Here is a 19,318-nt window from a genome sequence, read left to right as displayed (position 1 = left end):
ACATCTTTACACCCCCCCCCTCATACACAGGGATCATTCTATCCATGAATGTCTGTTTATCCCTCCCACATCATCTCCTTCCTGGCACTTATCCCTGCAAGTGAAAGAAGTGCCTCACCTATTCATCCACTTTCTCCCTCATCACCATTAAGGCCCCAAACAGTCCTTTTAAGTGAGGCAACACTTCACCCGTGAGTCTGTCGGGGTCATCTGCTGTATCCAGTGCTCCTAGTGCAGCCTCCTTTACATTGGTAAGACCCAAAGGAGATTAGAGAACCGCTTTGTTGAGCGCCTTTACTCCATCCGCAACAAGCATGATTTCCCTCTGGCCAATCATTTTAAATGCAGTCCCCATTACCATTCTGACATGTCAATCTATGGCCTCCTCTATTGCCACAATGAGGGCACTCTCAAGTTGGAGGAGCAACATCTTATATTCTGTCCAGGTAGCCTCCAGTCTGACAACATGAACCTTGATTTCTCTGACTTACAGTAATTTCTCCTCCCTTTTTCTCTTTTTTATTCTCCATTTTGGCTCCCTTCTTACCCTTTCTCTTCCACTCATCTGTCTATCATCTCACTCTGGTGCCTCTCCCTCCCTTTCTCCCATGCATCACTCTCCTCTCCTATCAGATTCCTTCTTCTTCAGCCCTTTAGCTTTTCCACCTACACCTCCCAGCTTCTCACTTCATACCCCATCCACCACTACTTATCTTCCACCCCATCTGGCTTCACTTATCACCTTCTAGCTTGTATTCCTTCCCCTACCTTCTCATTCTGGTTTCTTCCCCCTTTCTTTCCAGTCCTGATGAAGGGTCTTGGCTCAAAATGTCAACTCTTTAATCCCTTCCACAGATTATGCCTGACCTTCTGAGTTCCTCCAGTGTTTTGTGCGTGTTACTAAGCAAGGTAATAATCATGGAAATTTCAGGTTGAGATGCCAACCTTGTATTCCAAGAAAAAGGGACAGGTTGTGTGGGATGGTTGTTATCCATTTTTACTTTCTTCTTCATGGGCCAGATCAGCAAAGGTAATTGTGTTTATATGTACAGCCTCTTCAAATAAGAAATTAGTTAAATTTCAGTATTTACCCTATACTGTTTGCCTAAGGGCTCACTGCCTTATTGATCTATTCAGAGTTCTGCAAGCTAGAAATATTTACTAGAAGTTGGGTTGATAAGTGATCCCCCTACTAGGTGGCACTGACACTGGACTAACATAATCAGCCTGTTTAACAGAGGGAAGGACAGCCACATCTTGTGAAGGGTGAGCAACGTTGTACACTCCTCAGCTCCTGGTCCTATCTTCCTCACACCCATGATCTCTAGCATCAACACAGTCTTCCCAGTCTCCAGTGTCAACCAGGCTTTCACAATCTCCAATATCCTTCCAGATTTTTTTTTCCTCCAGGACAGACAACAGTTAAAACCCCACTGCCTATCTTAAGTGAGGATAATGAAAGCTAAATCAGCAATATGTACAGGGAACAAGCAACCCAGGTTACCACGTAATGTATATCTTCTTGACTGGCCTAAGGGTTCCTAGCTCCACTTCCCCAGCCACTCTATTGGCTAGGTGCATAATTTCAGGTTATTCCTATCATACCTGATTCTTTTAAAAAGTCTAATTGCAGATAGATTCAACAGGCAGTAAGTCAGTAAAAATTATTTTTTTTCTGAGAAGTACAGAAATGATAAAAAGACAAACAAAACATACCAGTTCCACGCATTGCACACAATTCTGGAATCCTACCAGATGACCAACAGCGACCACTATCACAACAACACTGTATTTTGGTATATGGTCCTTGAAGTTCATTTGCACAACGCCCGTGAATCAGATAAGAATAGCAAATTCCAGTACGTGAATCTGTTGAAGTAAAAACAAGTACTTTTAATGTAAAGAAATGGAAGGCAAATAAGATTAAGTATTTCATTTTCATTAAAACTTAGCCATGGCCATTTGATAATGCACAATAAATAACAGCTAGATAACCACAAGTCTTGCTAATTAATCGGTGTCACTTCAATAAAAAGTTAATAAATACAAATTGTATTTTAGCATTCTACTTTTAATCAGTCAGGACATTAAACTGCCACATAAAGCCAAAGAAAAACATAAAGACAAAATCATTATCTGCCAAATCATCCTGCTTATTGCTCTCACCCATATCCACCACTCAAACATGGCAGATGGCAGAAGCCAGCAATTCTCCCCCACAGTACAGAACCAACTGGAGCTGTGGCCTCCAGCCATTCTGGTCTATTTCTGAATGAAATACTGGGTGTAAAGCTTGGTCAGAGACTAAGAAATTGTTGCTGACCCACTGCTGTGCTCAGCTAACACACCATTATAATGGATTAGATTTTTTAGGCTTTGCTTTCTTCAAGTAAAATGAAGACCTTCCCAATGATCAAACCTGTACCCTCATAAATGATATATTGGGCTGTTAAATAAGACCAAGAATTATAGGAACAGAATTACGCCATTCAGCCCATGAGTCCAATTTGCCATTCAATCATAGCTGATTTTTTTGAACCCCATTCTCCTGCCTTCTCATAATCCTTAACCCCTTTACCAATCAAAAAAATCTATCAATCGGTCTTAAATATACCCAATATCCTGACCTCCACAGCCCTCTGTGGCAACACATTCCACAGATTCAACACACCAAGGCTGACAAAATTCCTCCTCTTCTCCATTGTAAAGGGAATTCCTTTATTCTGAGGCTGTGACCTCAGATCCTAGACTCTCCCACTAATGGAAATACAACGTTTAATACAGTTTGGCTACACAAAGTTGTTTGCACAGGATTGTACCACTGTTACCTCATAACAATGTACTGTCTTTTTTAAAACTGGGTAAGATATAAGCAATGTAATTGAGGCCAGTTAGTTTAACCTCAATGGCTGACAAGTTACTGGAAACCAATCTAAGGGATAGTGTGAAACTTCACTTACAAAAGCACAGATTAATCGAGTTTAGTCAGCACTGATTTGTTAAAGGAAGATTATGTCTGACTAATTTGACTGAATTTTTTGTGGAGTAACAGATCTGTTAATAAAAGCAGTTCAATTAACATGGTCTATATGACTTCAGTACAGCTTTTTACAAGGTATTATGTATCAAGGACAATTCAGAAAAAATAAAGCCCAGGGGAACAAAGGGAGAGTGGCAAATTAGATCCAAGACGATCTCAGTGATACAAAGCAAAGAATAAAGCAGTTGATTGGTATCTTTGTGAATGGAAAGCTTACTAGGATTCTACAGGACTCAAGCACTCAGTCCCTTGTTTTCTACATTTTCAAGATTTAAACTAAAATGCAAGGACATGATAAAGAAGTTTGCAGTGATTGATATAAAGAAGGAAAGTTTAGACTGGAGGAAATAATTGGTCCTCGGTTAGCTGGCTAAAAATGCTAATTGGAGATTAATCCAGAGAATTTGGAGGGATGAAACAAGGTCGTGGAATATACAATAAATGGAAAGATATGAAGTGGCATGGACCTTCAAGTGTATGTGTGTAAATACTTAAACAAAAGGACAGGTCATTAAGGCAAATAAAAAGGCACACAATGTTCTTTCTTTCATTAAAGGCCCCATTTTCTGAGCAGATTGGTTAAAAGCAGCTGGAATATATTTAAACTAAAAGCCAGATGAGGTGAGGTATATTTTTCTTAATCAGTGAGTATTTGGGGCTTAGCACCTGCTATATGTAAGTGTGACAAGCTTGACTCTCTCATCATATTTAAACATTATTGGAGTGTGTGCTTGAAGGGACATTTCCTAAGGGCAATGAACTTAACGTTGCAAGATAGGAGTATAACTTGGATTTTTTTTGACCAGCACAAACACAAAGAGTTGAATACCCTTTATGTTATAAATTTTCTATCTGTGGCCAAGAGTGGAGAAAGAGACAATAACATTTTATAGTTGTTTTAAATAAAGTATTTTTAGTGGTAGGTTATGATAGTATGATAATAGTAATACCTACTTCAGGCTGCTGTTTATTGACTATAACTCAGCGATTTACACAATCATATCTTTAGTTTTAATCAACAAACTCCAAGACCTGAGCCCAAACTCTGAAAATGGATCCTTGACATCCTCACCGGAAGACCACAGTTTGTGCGGATCAGAAATAACAACTGCACTCTATTGACAATTCACACTGGCGTGCCTCAAAAATGTGTGTTCAGCCCACTGCTCTACTCTATACAGGCACAGCTCAAACGCCATCTATAAATGCTGACAACACAACTACTGATGGCAGAATTACAGATGATGATGAGGAGGCATATAGGAGTGAGAGAGATCAGCTGGTTGAGTGGTGTCACAGCAACAACCTTGCATTCAACATCAGTAAGACCAAGGAATTGATTGTGAACTTCAGGAAAGGGAAGCGAGGGAATACATACTTGTCATCATTGAGGGATCAGAAGTTGAAAGGGTTAACAGCTTCAAGTTCCTGGGTGTCAACATCTCTGAGGATCTATCCTGGGCCCAACATATTGATACAACAGTGACTATATTTCATTTGTTTAAGGAGAATTGGTATGTCACTAAAGATACAGATTTCTACAGGTGTACCGTGGAGGACATTCTAACCAATTGCATCATCATTTGGAATGGAGGGGCCACTATACAGGATCAGAAAAAGCTACAGAAGTTGTAAACTCAGCCAACTCCACCATGGGCACTAGGCTCCTCAGCATCCAGCACACCTTCAAAAGAAGATACTTCAAAAAGGCAGCATCAAGGACCACATTCACCCAGGACATGTGCTATTTTCTAAAACAAAGAGGTGGTACAGGAGCCTGAAGATACACACTCAACGTTGAAAGAACAGGTTCTTCCTTTCCACCTTATGAATGGACAATGAACTCATGAACACTATCTCAGTATTTTTTCCTTTTTTTTGCATTATTTATTTAATTTAATTTAATGAACTGCTGCCGCAATACAACAAATCTCATGACATATGCCAGTACTGTTAAACCAGATTCTGATTCTGAAGCAGAAGATGATTTCAGATAAATGGGGTTTATTAAGTGAGAAGAATGACAGATGACTGAACAAAGAACTCAAAATACATCCCTTGAAATAATGGAAATGTATGAGTTTCTCAATACTAAAAAGGAAAGGTTAAGGTGGAGGCAAAGAATTTGGCAGAAATAGAAATGAGTGATGGATAGGATGAGAGCTTTTAAAAATTTATCAAATATTTTTCCAAGATTCTGAATGATCTTGTTCAGCCTGTAACAATAGTCATAATACAGATGGATCCATGTCAAGGGAGTAGGGTCTGTAGCAGAGCCAAAGCAATAGCTTTGACCTTCCCTATACTAAACTGCAGGAAGTTGGAATTCATCCAGGATTTTGTGTCAAGAAAACTATCTGACAACAAAGAGAGAAAGTACAAGGACTGGTGATCTTAGTAGCTTAGAAAAAAACTAGAGGTGAAATAGCATATATATTTTAAAAAAACTACTTCTGTATAAGGCAGCAAGTTGTTCCAGAATAATACTTCACAACAAGCATCTATTTTTTTCATGTGGAGAGTAACATCATACTGCAAAACTAGTATAGCACTGCTTATGATAAAAGGTATATCCGGTTGGGAGACTGTAGGTCTGACACGGTGGTCAGCAGCACAGGAGCGCCGCAGGGGACCGTGCTCTCTCCGGTCCTGTTCACCCTGTACACATCAGACTTCCAATATAACTCGGAGTCCTGCCATGTGCAGAAGTTCGCTGATGACACGGCCATAGTGGGGTGTGTCAGGAATGGACAGGAAGAAGAGTATAGGAAACTGATACAGGACTTTGTGATATGGTGCAACTCAAACTACCTGCGTCTCAATATCACCAAGACCAAGGAGATGGTGGTGGACTTTAGGAGATCTAGGCCTCATATGGAGCCAGTGATCATTAATGGAGAATGTGTGGAGCAGGTTAAGACCTACAAGTATCTGGGAGTACAGTTAGACGAGAAGCTAGACTGGACTGCCAACACAGATGCCTTGTGCAGGAAGGCACAGAGTCAACTGTACTTCCTTAGAAGGTTGGCGTCATTCAATGTTTGTAGTGAGATGCTGAAGATGTTCTATAGGTCAGTTATGGAGAGCACCCTCTTCTTTGTGGTGGCGTGTTGGGGAGGCAGCATTAAGAAGAGGGACGCCTCACGTCTTAATAAGCTGGTAAGGAAGGTGGGCTCTGTCGTGGGCAAAGTACTGGAGAGTATAACATCGGTAGCAGAGCGAAGGGCGCTGAGTAGGCTACGGTCAATTATGGAAAACCCTGAACATCCTCTACATAGCACCATCCAGAGACAGAGAAGCAGTTTCAGCGACAGGTTGCTATCGATGCAATGCTCCTCAGACAGGATGAAGAGATCAATACTCCCCAATGCCATTCGGCTTTACAATTCAACCGCCAGGAGTAAGATATGTTAAAGTGCCGGGATTAGGACTCAATGTATTTAAGTAAACTACTTAAGAACTTTTTAAAAGCTATTATTAATGCTTTTTGAGAGGGTGATTTTAGATGCATATCATATTTTTACTGAGTTAAGTATTGTATGTAATTAGTTTTGCTACAATAAGTGTATGGGACATTGGAAAAAATGTTGAATTTCCCCATGGGGATGAATAAAGTATCTATCTATCTATCTATTGTCTTAGATTTTATTGCTCTACCAGCAACAACAAGAAAGTGCTGAATCAGCTTTACAAATGTTAAGATTGTTAACCCATGGGAGTTTTCTGAAGTTAAACTATAGGAAGTTATTCTTCAAATAGTTATTTAAAGATTAAAATACAGGTCCCTATTTGAACCAATGATCATATGGCACAAGTATAAAGCAAACTACAAGTGGTTTATTTATTTAACCTTTTCCTCCCACATAAATACTGTACAAGTGAACTTTATTCCATATCTTGGATTTTTGAACAGGAATTTGTGAATTCTGTAAGGACAAATTTCCATAACTCAAACAGTTTATTTTCTTCAGTTCAGGACATTCATTAATCTTTAGATTGGCTATTGTAACTATAGCAGCTATTTGTCCAAACTTAGTTTTATTAGTAAATTTTAGAACAGTCCTGCTGAACCTAAACAAAGATAAAAACATGTGCAACAGTTCCAGCATTTGTTACTAATCTAATAGCATTGAAATTATTTCATAGATTTCTGTGCAAAGATGCTTCTAAACACCAGATTGCTTTGTATTGTAAGAATGGGACTATCCAGTTGACAGTTATAATTGTCCCAACTACAACAAAAGTGATATCTAAGAATAAATATTATGGGTAAATATAGCAGCATTTTTCATTCAAGACATTCCAGTTGCCCAGAAGGTATTTATTGACATTTTATACCTATTTATCCAGTCAACTTTTATGCTAGCGTTGTGGTTAGATTACTTAACTATTAACAAAAATCTGAATGGCCCAGAGACGGCATGGTAACAGTCAACGTAATGCTATTACAGTGCCAGCCACCCAGGTTCAATTCCACCATCGCCGGTAAGGAGTTCGTATGACCACAAGGGTTCCCTCCAGATGTTCTGGTTTCCTCCCATATTCCAAAGGTATATAGATTAGTAGGTTGGTTGGTCATATGCTGACATGGCTGTTTGGATCGGAAGAGCCTGTTACCTTGCTGTATCTCTAGAAAGATGCTAAGAAGATACAAGATTAAATCAAACTTTAACAGCCGGGGAGTGTAAATTCAGTTAATTAGACCACCCAGACAATCTGAAATTGACCTAGGCATTCAATTTGTACAAGCAAATTGACAATCCAGAAATTGGAAGCTTCACATAAGTAAATATTAATTTCAAGAAACTAGTAACACAATTACAAGTCGAATTCTGATATTGGTGATCTTAGTAGCTTAGAAAAAACTAGAAGTGAAATAGCATACATTACACAGAAACATAGAAAACCTACAGCACAACACAGGCCCTTTGGCCTACAAAGCTGTGCTGAACATGTCCTTACCTTAGAAATTACCTAGGATTTCCCATAGCCTTCTATTTTTCTGAGCTCCATGTACCTGTCCAGGAGTCTCTTAAAAGACCCTGTCGTATCCACCTCCACCACCGTCGCTGGCAGCCCATTCCATGCACTCACCACTCTCTGCATAAAAAACTTACCCCTGACATCTCTTCTGTACCTACTTCCAAGCACCTTAAAACTGTGCCCTCTTGTGCTATCCACACAATCAATGCCTCTCATCATCTTATACACCTCTATCAGGTCACCTCTCATCCTCTGTCACTCCAAGGAAAAAAGGCTGAGTTCATTCAACCTATTCTCCTAAGACATGCTCCCCAATCCAGGCAACATTCTTGTAAATATCCTCTGCACCCTTTCTATGGTTTCTACATCCTTCCTGTAGTGAGGCGACCAGAACTGAGCACAGTACTCCACGTGGGGTCTGACCAGGGTCCTATATAGCTGCAACATTACTTCTTGGCTCTTAAACTCAATCCCACGATTGATATAGGCCAATGCACCATATGCTTTCTTAACTACAGAGTCAACCTGCACAGCAGCTTTCAGTGTCCTATGGAATCGGACCACAAGATCCCTCTGATCCACCACACTGCCAAGAGTCTTACCATTAATACTATATTATGCCATCATATTTGACCTGCCAAAATGAACCACCTCACACTTATCTGGGTTGAACTCCACTTCTTAGCCCAATTTTGCATCCCATCAATGTCCTGCTGTAACCTCTGACAGCCCTCCACACTATCAGCAACACCCCCAACCTTTGTGTCATCAGCAAATTTACTAACCCATCCCTCCACTTCCTCATCCAAGTAATTTAGAAAAATCACAAAAAGTAGGGGTCCCAGAACAGATCCCTGAGGTACAGCACTGGTCACCGACCTCTATGCAGAATATGACTCATCTACAACCACTCCTTGCCTTCTGTGGGCAAGCCAGTTCTGGATCCACAAAGCAAAGTCCTCTTGGATCCCATGCCTCCTTACTTTCTCAATAAGCCTTGCATAGGGTACCTTATCAAATGTAGTGTATCCATATACACTACATCTACTGCTCTTCCTTCATCAATGTGTTTAGTCACATCCTCAAAATATATATATTGTTCAAAATATTTATTTCAAAAAACTACTTTTGTATAAGGCAGCAAGTTGTTCCAGAATAGTACTTCACAACAAGCATCCCCAGCACTTTCAAGTTCCCCCAGCATTTTCAACCTAAAAGGACTACCTCACTAACTAAATACCCATTTGTTACTTTTCCTAATTCAGTTAGTTTTTCTAATCTCAGAGAATGATCAGGACTATCTACCACAATCACATTCACAGAATCATATTTTTCAGAAAACTACTTCATCACAATTGCAGGGCATAGGTAAAATAGACTCCTACAGTACGTTTAGTGTTATACATTGATTCTAGATCACATGGAGTCCAATGGCATTAAATCAAACAAAGAAAAAGAAAGATCCTACTGATTACTAACTATTGCCCTCTCCTGGAAGAACCACAGAGACCAACAAAGGCACAAAGTGTACTCAGTAAGACTTCACTACCAATTAATACTTAAAGGCGTAGAGGTCTGTTACTGTTGTTGTGCCAATGAACACAAGGAATAAACCAACTCTAATCTAAGTGCAACTGTTGTTACATGTACAATCCTTCAATCACTCTTCCATTTTCACCCTAATGGTAGGGCCACATTTTATATGTAATGTGGCACTACCATTGACATACATACAGAAGATACAAGAGACTGCAGCTGCGAAATCTTGACAGTCTTGATCCAAAATACCAACTATGCCTTTGCCTCCACAGGTGCTGCTTGACCTGATGAGTTTCTCCAGCAGTTTATTTTTTTGCTGAACTAAACTAGGTTTCTGAGGCACTAAGGCAGCTCAGTAGTAACAAAATGAATATCAGTACAATTTAGAATGTGATAGCCTGGCATATTACTCCCTCTATCATTGCTATAAAGACAAAGTACCAAACCTAGTTGTAACCAGCATGATTGTAGAAAGACAAAGCACACCTATGAATGAGCTTCCAACATGAAGAAAATTCAGTATGATATTTTATTCTGTGAAAGCATATAATAAGCAAAGCCATAACCAACAGGTCAAATCAAAGCTCTGCAGCATTGCCATATCCAGTCTGGACAATAGACAAAAGACAAGAGCAGGCTCCAAGAACATCAATGTAGTGCCAGTGGGAAAGAGACAACTGCAACACTTGCAGCCATCTCTGGTGAAAAAAAATTCAATGATCATATTCATCTCAGTTTCCTTCTGAGAGTCACACCATCACAGATGCCATTTCCCATCAATTCTGACGTACTCCACATGCTGCAAAGGAACAACTAACAGTAATGTATACAGCAAAAGTTATTGGGTGAAATAGTGCTCCAGAAGTAACCACAGCAGTGGGAGCAGAGCACTGCTAAGAGGTTTCTCACAGGTTGGTGATGCTTGTTTAAAAAGAGAGCTTCATGGGCGTTTGGTCATTGCAGAGGTCTTATCAACAGTAGAAGTAAAGCACTGCAAACTAAATAAAAGTACAGGAGGGACAAGTGGAGTGGCCCTTGTCGGGAGTAGGCCAGTGGCGAGAGTGGCTTTGGCTCAAGGGAGGCTTCGGCTCAGAGCAGGCGTTGGCTCTGGGTAAGCTTCTGTTAAAAGTTTTCTTTTTTGTTTTTCTCCTGCTGTACCTAGTATAGTAAATGGCAATTGTGTGATCTTCATGCTGGATGTTGGAGTCCTGGAAGATCCAGAGTCTCCCAGGGAACTATATCTGCGTGACTTGCATCCAGCTGCAGCTCCTTCAACACCGTTTTGGGGATCTGGAGCAGGAGCTGGATGACTTTCAGCTTATACAGGAGAGTGAGGAGGTAATTGATCAGAGTTACAGGGAAGTAGTCACCCTGAAGTTGTAGGATGCGAGTAGCTGGGTGACTATCAGGAGGAATGGAAATGTAAACAGGCAGTTAGAGCAGAGCACACCTGTGGCCATTCCCCTCACAAATAAGGATACCGCTTTGGATACTTTTGTGGGGGATGACCTTACAGGGGAATGCCACAGTGACCAGATTACAGGTACTGAGCATAGGTCCATAGTGCAGAAGGGAAAGAGAGAGGAGAAGGGAGTGATAGTAATATGGGACTCGATAGTGAGGGAAACAGACAAGAGATTCCGTGGACGTGAACAGGACACCCAGATTGTATGTTACCTCCCAGGTCCCAGGATCAGGAATGTCTCAGATCACGTCCACAACATTTTGGAGAGGAAGGGAGAGCAGCCAGATGTCTTGGTACATATTGGTACCAATGACATAGGAAGAAAAAGCAAACAGGTCCTGAAAAGAGATTTTAGAGAACTAGGACCTCCAGGGTAGCAATTTCTGGATTGCTGCCTGTGCCATGCACCAGTGAGTGTAGAAACAGGATGACTTGGCAGATAAATGCATGGCTGAGAAGCTGGTGCAGGGGCCAGGGCTCAGGTTCTTGGATCATTGGGATCTCTTCTGGGGGATGTATGGCCTATACAAAAGTGACGGGGTGCACCTGAACCCAAGGGGGATCAATATTCTCGCAGGCAGGTTTGTTAGAGCTGTTGGGAGAGTTTAAACTAATTTGGCAGGGGGGTGGGAACCAGAGTGATGGGACTCTGGATAGGACGGATGGTAAAAAAGTAAAGTAAAGATAGCGTGTAGTCAGACTGTCTGGAATGGCAGGCAGGTGATGGGACATAGTCGCAGCCAACAGGGTTAGTATCAGTACATTAGGGATGCAAAATCAAAAAGAGTAGCAAATATGGTACTCAAGGTGTTGTATCTCAATGCGCGGAGTATAAGAAATAAGGTGGATGATCTTGTTGCAGTATTACAGATTGCCAAGTATGATATTGTGGCCATCACTGAATCCTGGCTGAAGGATGGTTGTACTTGGGAGCTGAATGTCCGAGGTTATACGTTGTATTGGAGGGATAGGAAGGTAGGCAGAGAGGGAGGCGTGGCTCTACTGGCAAAGAATGGCATCAAATCAGTAGAAAGATGTGACATAGGATCAGAAGATGTTGAATCCTTGTGGGTTGAGTTAAGAAACTGCAAGGATAAAAGGACCTTGATGGCAGTTATATACAGCCCTCCCAAAACTGCCTGGGAGGTGGACCACAGATTACAACAGGAAATAGAAAAGGCGTATCAAAAGGGCAATGTTATGATAGTCACGGGAGATTTTAACATGCAGTTTGATTGCAAAAATCAGGTTGGTAATGGATTTCAAGAGAATGAGAGCATTAAATGCCTAAGAGTCGGCTTTTCAGAGCAGTTTGTCGTTGAGCCTGCTAGGAGATCAGCTATACTGGATTGGGTGTTATGTAATGAACCAGAGGCAATTGGGGAGCTTAAGGCAAAAGAACTCTTAGGAACCAGTGATCACAATATGATTGAGTTCAACTTGAAATCTGATAGGGAGAAAGTTAAGTCCAATGTAGCAGTGTTTCAGTGGAGTAAGGGAAATTACAGTGGTATGAGAGTGGAGTTGGTCAAAGTAAATTGGAAGGAGCTGCTGGCAGGGATGTCAGCAGAGCAGCAATGGCTTGAGTTTCTGGGGAAAATGAGGAAGGTGCAGGACATGTGTATTCCAAAAATGAAGAAATACTCATATAGTAAAAGAATACAACTGTGGCTGACAAGGGAAGTCAAAGCTAATGTAATAACAAAAGAGAGAGCATACAACAAAGCAAAAATTAGTGGGAAGATAGAGGATTGGGAAGATTTTAAAAATCTACAGAGAATAACTAAAAACATGATTAGAAGGGAAAGGATAAAATATGAAAGCAAGCTAGCAAATAATATGAAAGTGGATAGTAAAAGTTTTTTCAAGTATGTAAAAAATAAAAGAGAGATGAGAGTGGATATAGGACTGCTAAAAGATGAGACAGGAGAAATAATAATGGGGGAGAAGGAGATTGCAGATGAATTAAATGAGTATTTTGCGTCAGTCTTTACTGTAGAAGACACTAGCATTGTGCCAGATGTTGTAGTATGTGAAGGAAGAGAAGTGGGTGCAGTTACTATTACGAGGGAGAAGGTGCTCAAAAAGCTGAAAGACTTAAAAGTACATAGGTCACCCGGACCAAATGAACTCCACCCCAGGGTTCTGAAAGAGGTAGCATTAGAGATTGTGGTAGGATTAGCAATGATCTTTCAAAAATCACCAGAGTCTGGCATGATGCCAGAGGACTGGAAAATTGCAAATGTAACTCCACTCTTTAAGAAAGGAGGAAGGCAGCAGAAAGGAAATGATAGACCAGCTAGCTTGACCTCAGTGGTTGGGAAGATGTTAAGAGTCAATTGTTAAGGATGAGGTGACACAGTACAAGATAGGACAAAATCAGCATGGTTTCCTTAAGGGACAATCTGCTTGATTGGGCCTGTTAAAGGCCTTTGCCCAGGTGCCACACATGAGGCTGCTTACCAAGTTAAGAGCTCATGGTATTACAGAAAAGTTACTAAGATGGTTGAAGCATTGGCTGATTGGTAGGAAGCAGCGAGTGGGAATAAAAGGATCCTTGACTGGTTGACTGCCAGTTACTAGTACTGTTCTGCAGGGGTCAGTGTTGGGACCACTTCTTTTTATGCTGGATATAAATGATTTAGATGATGAAATAGATGGCTTTGTTGCCAAGTTTGCAGATGATAGAAAGATTGGTGGAGGGGGAGGTAGTGCTGAGGAATCATAAGGACTTAGACAGATTAGGAGAATGGACAAGAAAGTGGCAAATGAAATACAATGTTGGAAAATGCATGGTGATGCACTTTGGTAGCAGAAATAAATATGCAGACTATTTTCTAAACGTGGAGAAAATCCAAAAATCTGAGATGCAGAAGGACTTGGGAATCCTTGTCCAAAAAACCCTGAAGGTTAACTTGCAGGTTGAGTCGGCGGAGAGGAAGGCAAATGCAACGTTAGCATTCATTTGAAGAGGTCTAGAATACAAGAGTTAGGATGTGATGCTGAGGCTATATAAGGCACTGGTGAGGCCTCACCTTGACTACTGTGTACAGTTTTGGGCTCCTCATCTTAGAATAGATGTGCTGGCATTGGAGAGGGTCCAGAGGAGGTTCACAAGGATGATTCCAAGAATGAAAGGGTTATCATACGAGAAACATTTGATAGCTCTGGGTCTGTACTTGCTGGAATTCAGAAGGATGAGGGGGGATCTCATTGAAACATTTTGAATGTTGAAAGGCCTAGACAGATTAGATGTAGAAAGGGTGTTTCCCATGGTGGGGGAGTCTAGGACAAGAAGGCACAGCCTCGGGATAGAGGGGCATCCATTCAAAACAGAGATGAAGAGAAATTTCTTTAGCCAAAGGGTGGTGAAATTGTGGAATTTGTTGCCTGTGCAGCTGTGGGGGCTAGGTCGTTGGATATATTTAAAGCGGAGATATATAGGCTCTTGATTGGATATGCCATCAAAAGTTACGGGAAAAGAAAGCAGATTACTTTGACACTGTGGAAATGAAGGAACAAAAAGTAAAATAAAGTTACGGGGAAAAGGCCAGGAACTAGGGCTGAGGAGGAGGAAAAAAAAGGATCAGCCATGATTAAATGGCAGATTAGACTTAATGAGCCAAATTGCCTAATTCTGCTTCAATGTCTTATGCTCTTCTCACCAAATTATTCCAATACAATTGTAACATATGACTATGAAAATGCCTAGTTAAGTGCCTTCCATTAATATATGACAAATTCAAGCTGATTATGACTCAGCTAGTCTATCCTCTCAGCTGCAGTTCATCTGGACAATAGTAATACCTACCTCAGGCTGCTGTTTATTGACTACAGCTCAGTATTCAAAAATTCCCTCAATCTAATCAACAAACTCCAAAACCTGGGCCTCTGTACCTCCCTCTACAACTGGATCCTTCACTTCCTCATTGGGAGACCACAGTCTGTGTGGATTGGAACTAAAATCTCCTCCTCGTTAATGATCAACACTGACGCACCTCAAGGATGTGTGCTCTACCCTCTCTACCCCCGACTGTGTGGCTAGGCACAGCTCAAATGTTATCTATAAATGCCAACGGATCAACTATTTTTGGCATAATTAAAGATAGTGATTAGGATGCACACAGGAGTGAGATAGATCAGCTGGTTGAGTGGTGTTGCACCAACAGCTTTGCACTCAAAGCCAGTAAGACCAAGGAGCTGATTGTGGATTTCAGGAAGGGGAAGTGAGGAAACACACATCAGTCCTCATCGAGAGATCAGAAGTGAAAAGGGTAAGCAGTTTCAAGTTCCTGCATGTCAACATCTCTGAGGATCTATTTGATGCAATTACCAAAAAAAAAGCATGACAGAGGTATGTCACCATAGATTCTTGTAAACTTCTATAGACATACCATAAAGAGCATATTAACTGGTTGCATCACTGTCTAGTATGGAGGGGACACTGCACAGCTTTCGAAAATGCTGCAGAAAGTTGTAATCTCAGTCAGCTCCATCATGGGCACTAACCACCCCAGCATCCAGGACACTTTCAAAAGATAAAAACACAAAATGCTGGCAGAACTCAGCAGGCCAGACAGCATCTATGGGAGGAGGTAGTGACGACGTTTCGGGCTGAAACCCTTCATCAGGAGTGAAGTAACATGGGATGGTTGAGGGGGGATAAGAAGTGGGGGGGAGGGATGAAGTAGAGAGCTGGGAAGTGATAGGCTGGGGGAAGGTGGAGAATTATGGGAAATAAAAGACAAAGAAAGGTAGGGCTGGGTGAAGTGCCCAACTCACTCAAGGTGGCATCAATTGTACTGATGCCCAAGAACAGCAAATTGATCTGCTTCAACAACTATCATGTGGTAGCAATTACATTCATTGTAATGAAGTACTTCAAGAGCTTTGTTATGTCTCAAATCAACCCCTGCCTCTATAAGAACCTAGGCCCTGTTCAAATTACCTATCACCACAGTAGGTATACAACAGATGATATCTCATGGATGCTCTGCTCTGCTCTAGATTAGCTGGACAACCAGAACACATATATCAGGCTGTAACTGACTACAGCTCAGCGCTCAACACCATCGTACCCTCAAAACTATTGTAAGCTCCAAGACCCGGGCCACTATACATCCCTCCTTCACTTGGATCCTCAGCTTCCTCACTGGGAGACAACAACCTGTATAGATCGGAAACCTCTTCTCCTTGTCATTGACCATCAACAGAGGCACCCCTTAGGGCTACATAATTAACCCCCTGCTCTACTCTCTCTGTATCTATGACTGTGTGACTACGCATAGCTCTAATGCAATTTACGAATGCGCCAATGACAGTACTGTGTTAGCAGAATCATGAATGATGGCAAAGAGATGTACAGGTCAGCTGGTTAAGTGGTGTCATAACAATAATCTTGCGCTTAATGTCAGCCAAACCAAGGAACTGATTGTGGACTCCAGTAAGAGGAAGTCAGACAACCTAGCACCATTCCTTAATGAAGAGTCTGTCATGGAAAAGACGACAAGCTTCAATTTCCTGGGTGTCAACACCTTCGTGGATCTAATCTGGGCTCAGCACATAGATGCAAATGAAAAGAAGGTGCATCACTGTCTCTACTTTCTCACAAGTTTATGGAGGTTTGGCATGACACCAAAGACTCTGATAAACTTCTGCAAATGTACACTGGAAAACATTCTGAATAGTTGCTTCAAAGTCTGCTATGAAAACTCTAGTGCACATGAATGCAAGCAACTACAGATTCAGATTCAAAGTGCATTTATTATCTAAGTATGTATGCAGTATACAGCCCTAACATTCCTCTTCCCCCAAACAGCCACAAAACAAAGAAACATCATGTAACCCATTCAAAAAATACACCAAACATGCAATGCGCAGAAAAAAAGAACAAATTGCACAAATGGTAAAAATGAGCAAATAATACTAAACACAGAAAATTAAACATCAAACCACAGAGTAACTTAAGCAATCTAGAAGTGTTCAGTTTAGTTCAGTTCAGTTCAGTTCAACTTAGCAGTGTCATTCTTGACTGCAGGCTGCAGAGCCAGTCTGACCCAGTCAAAGTCGCGCAAAATAGCAATAAAAAAAAGGCGTAGCCAGAAACCAAAAACATATAACATCAATATTATTATATAACATATAACTGAGCATGAACATTATTATACTGTATAACATATAATAGAGCAAAAATTAGTGGTAAGTTAGAGGACTGGAAGTTTTTAAATACCAACAGAAAGCAATTAGAAAAGTCATTAAGAAATTAAAGATGGAATATGAAAGTAAGCTAACCAATAATATTAAAGAGGATACCAATAGTTTCTTCAGACACATGAAGTGTAAAATAGAAGCAAGAGTGGATATTGGACCACTGGAAAATGCTGCTGGAAAGGTAGTAATGGGGAATCAAGGGAATGGCGGATGAATTGTGTAAATATTTTGCATCAGTCTTCGCTGTGGAAGACACTAGCAGTATGGTAGAAGTTCCAGGTATCAGGGTTCAGAAATTGTGTGAAGTTACCATTACTGGAGAGAAGGTCCTTGGGAAACTGAAAGGTCTGAAGGTAGGTAAGTCACCTGGACCAGACCCCAGGGTCTGAAAGAGGTGGCTCAAGAGATTGCAGAGGCATTAGTAATGATCTTTCAAAATTAACCAGATTCTGGAATGGTTCCAGAAGACTGCAAAAGTCACTCCACTCTTCAAGAAAGGAGAGAGGCATAAGAAAGGAAATCATAGGCCAGTTAATCTGACTTCAGTGGTTGGAGTCAATTGTTAAGGATGTGGTTTTGGAGTACTTGGAGGCAGATAATAAAATAAGTCATAGTCAGCATGGTTTCCTCAAGGGAAAATCTTGTCTGACAAATCTGTTAGAATTCTTTGAAGAAATAACAAGCAGAATAGAGAAAGGAGAAGTGGTTGACGCCATGTACTTGGATTTTCAGAAGTCCTTTGACAAGGTGCCATACATGAGGCTGTTAAACAAGCTACAAGCCCATAGTATTACAGCAAATATCCTAGCATGGATAAAGCAGTGGCTGATTGGCAGGAGGCAGACTGGGAATAAAAGGGAGCCTTTTCTGACTGGTTGCTGGTGACTAGTGGTGTTCCACAGGGATCTGTGTTGAGACCAATGTCTTTTATGTTATATGTCAATGATTTACATGATGAAACTGATGGCTTTGTTGCACAACTTGCAGTTGATATGAGGATAGGTGGTGGGGCAGGTAGTTTTGAGAAAATAGGGAGGCTACAGAAGGACTTAGACAGATTAGGAGAATGGGTAAAGAAGTGGCAGATGGAATACAGTGTTGGGAAGTGTATGATCATACATTTTGGGAGAAGGGGTGACTATCTTCTAAATGGAGGGAAAATACAAACATCTGAGGTGTAAATGGATTTGGGAGTCCTTGTGCAGGAATTACTAAAGGTTAATTTGCAGGTTGAGTCTTTGGTGAGGAAGGCAAATGCGATGTTAGCATTCATTTCAAGAGGACTAGAATATAAAAACAACAATGTAATGTTGAGACTTTATAAAGCACTGGTGAGGCCTCACCTGGAGTATTGTGAGCAGTTTTGGGCCCCTTATCTTAGAAAGGATATGCTGAAACTGAGAGAGTTTAAAGGAGGTTCACAAAAATGATTCCAGAATTAAATGGCTTGTCATATGAAGGGGATTTGATGGCTCTGGGACTGTATTCACTGGAATTTAGAAGAATGAAGGGTGCCCTAATTGAAATCTATCGAATGGTGAAAGGCCTTGATAGAGTGGATGTGGAAATTATGTTTCCTATGGTGGGAGTGTCTAAGACCAGAGTACACACAGCATCAAAATAAAGGGGAGTCCTTTTAGAATGGAGATGAGGAGGAATTTCTTTAGCTAGAGAGTGGTGAATCTGTGGAATTCACTGCCAGCTGGGGGGTGAAGTCATTGGGTGTAGTTAAGGAAGAGGATGGTAGATTCTTGATTGGTCAGGGCATGAAGGGATATGGGGGGGAAGGCAGGAGAATGAAGCGGAGAGGAAAAATGGATCAGCCATGATGAAATGGTGGAGCAAACTCGACAAGCCATATAACCTAATTGTGCTCCTATACCTTATGGTCTTATGAACTGCAGAGTCCTCAATAACTGAGTCCAATCTGCAAACCGTACTGATCAAACCTTGGTAAAAACTAAATACTTCTGCACCTTTCTCTGGCAGCAGCAAGCAAGAGGGAGATGGAGACTGATCAAACACAGGTAGATGGCACTGAATACCTGCTCACCTTCCCCTCTCATACTTGTTGATTTCAA

General features: G+C 41.1%; 1 protein-coding gene across 1 annotated transcript in view; it reads right to left on the bottom strand.

Moving 5' to 3' along the window:
- LOC140714122 (fibrillin-1-like) overlaps positions 1 to 19,318 on the bottom strand; it is a 410,633-nt gene that overhangs the window by 236,670 nt on the left and 154,645 nt on the right. Inside the window, exon 9 of the mRNA XM_073024910.1 lies at positions 1,717 to 1,869. Within this exon, the coding sequence (XP_072881011.1) occupies positions 1,717 to 1,869 (153 nt within the window). The remainder of the gene's footprint in view (positions 1 to 1,716; positions 1,870 to 19,318) is intronic.

This window comes from Hemitrygon akajei, chromosome 21, assembly GCF_048418815.1.
Source record: "Hemitrygon akajei chromosome 21, sHemAka1.3, whole genome shotgun sequence".
Taxonomy (NCBI): domain Eukaryota; kingdom Metazoa; phylum Chordata; class Chondrichthyes; order Myliobatiformes; family Dasyatidae; genus Hemitrygon; species Hemitrygon akajei.
The sequence above is the reverse complement of the archived record's forward strand: the minus strand, read 5'-3'. Positions and strand labels throughout refer to the sequence as shown.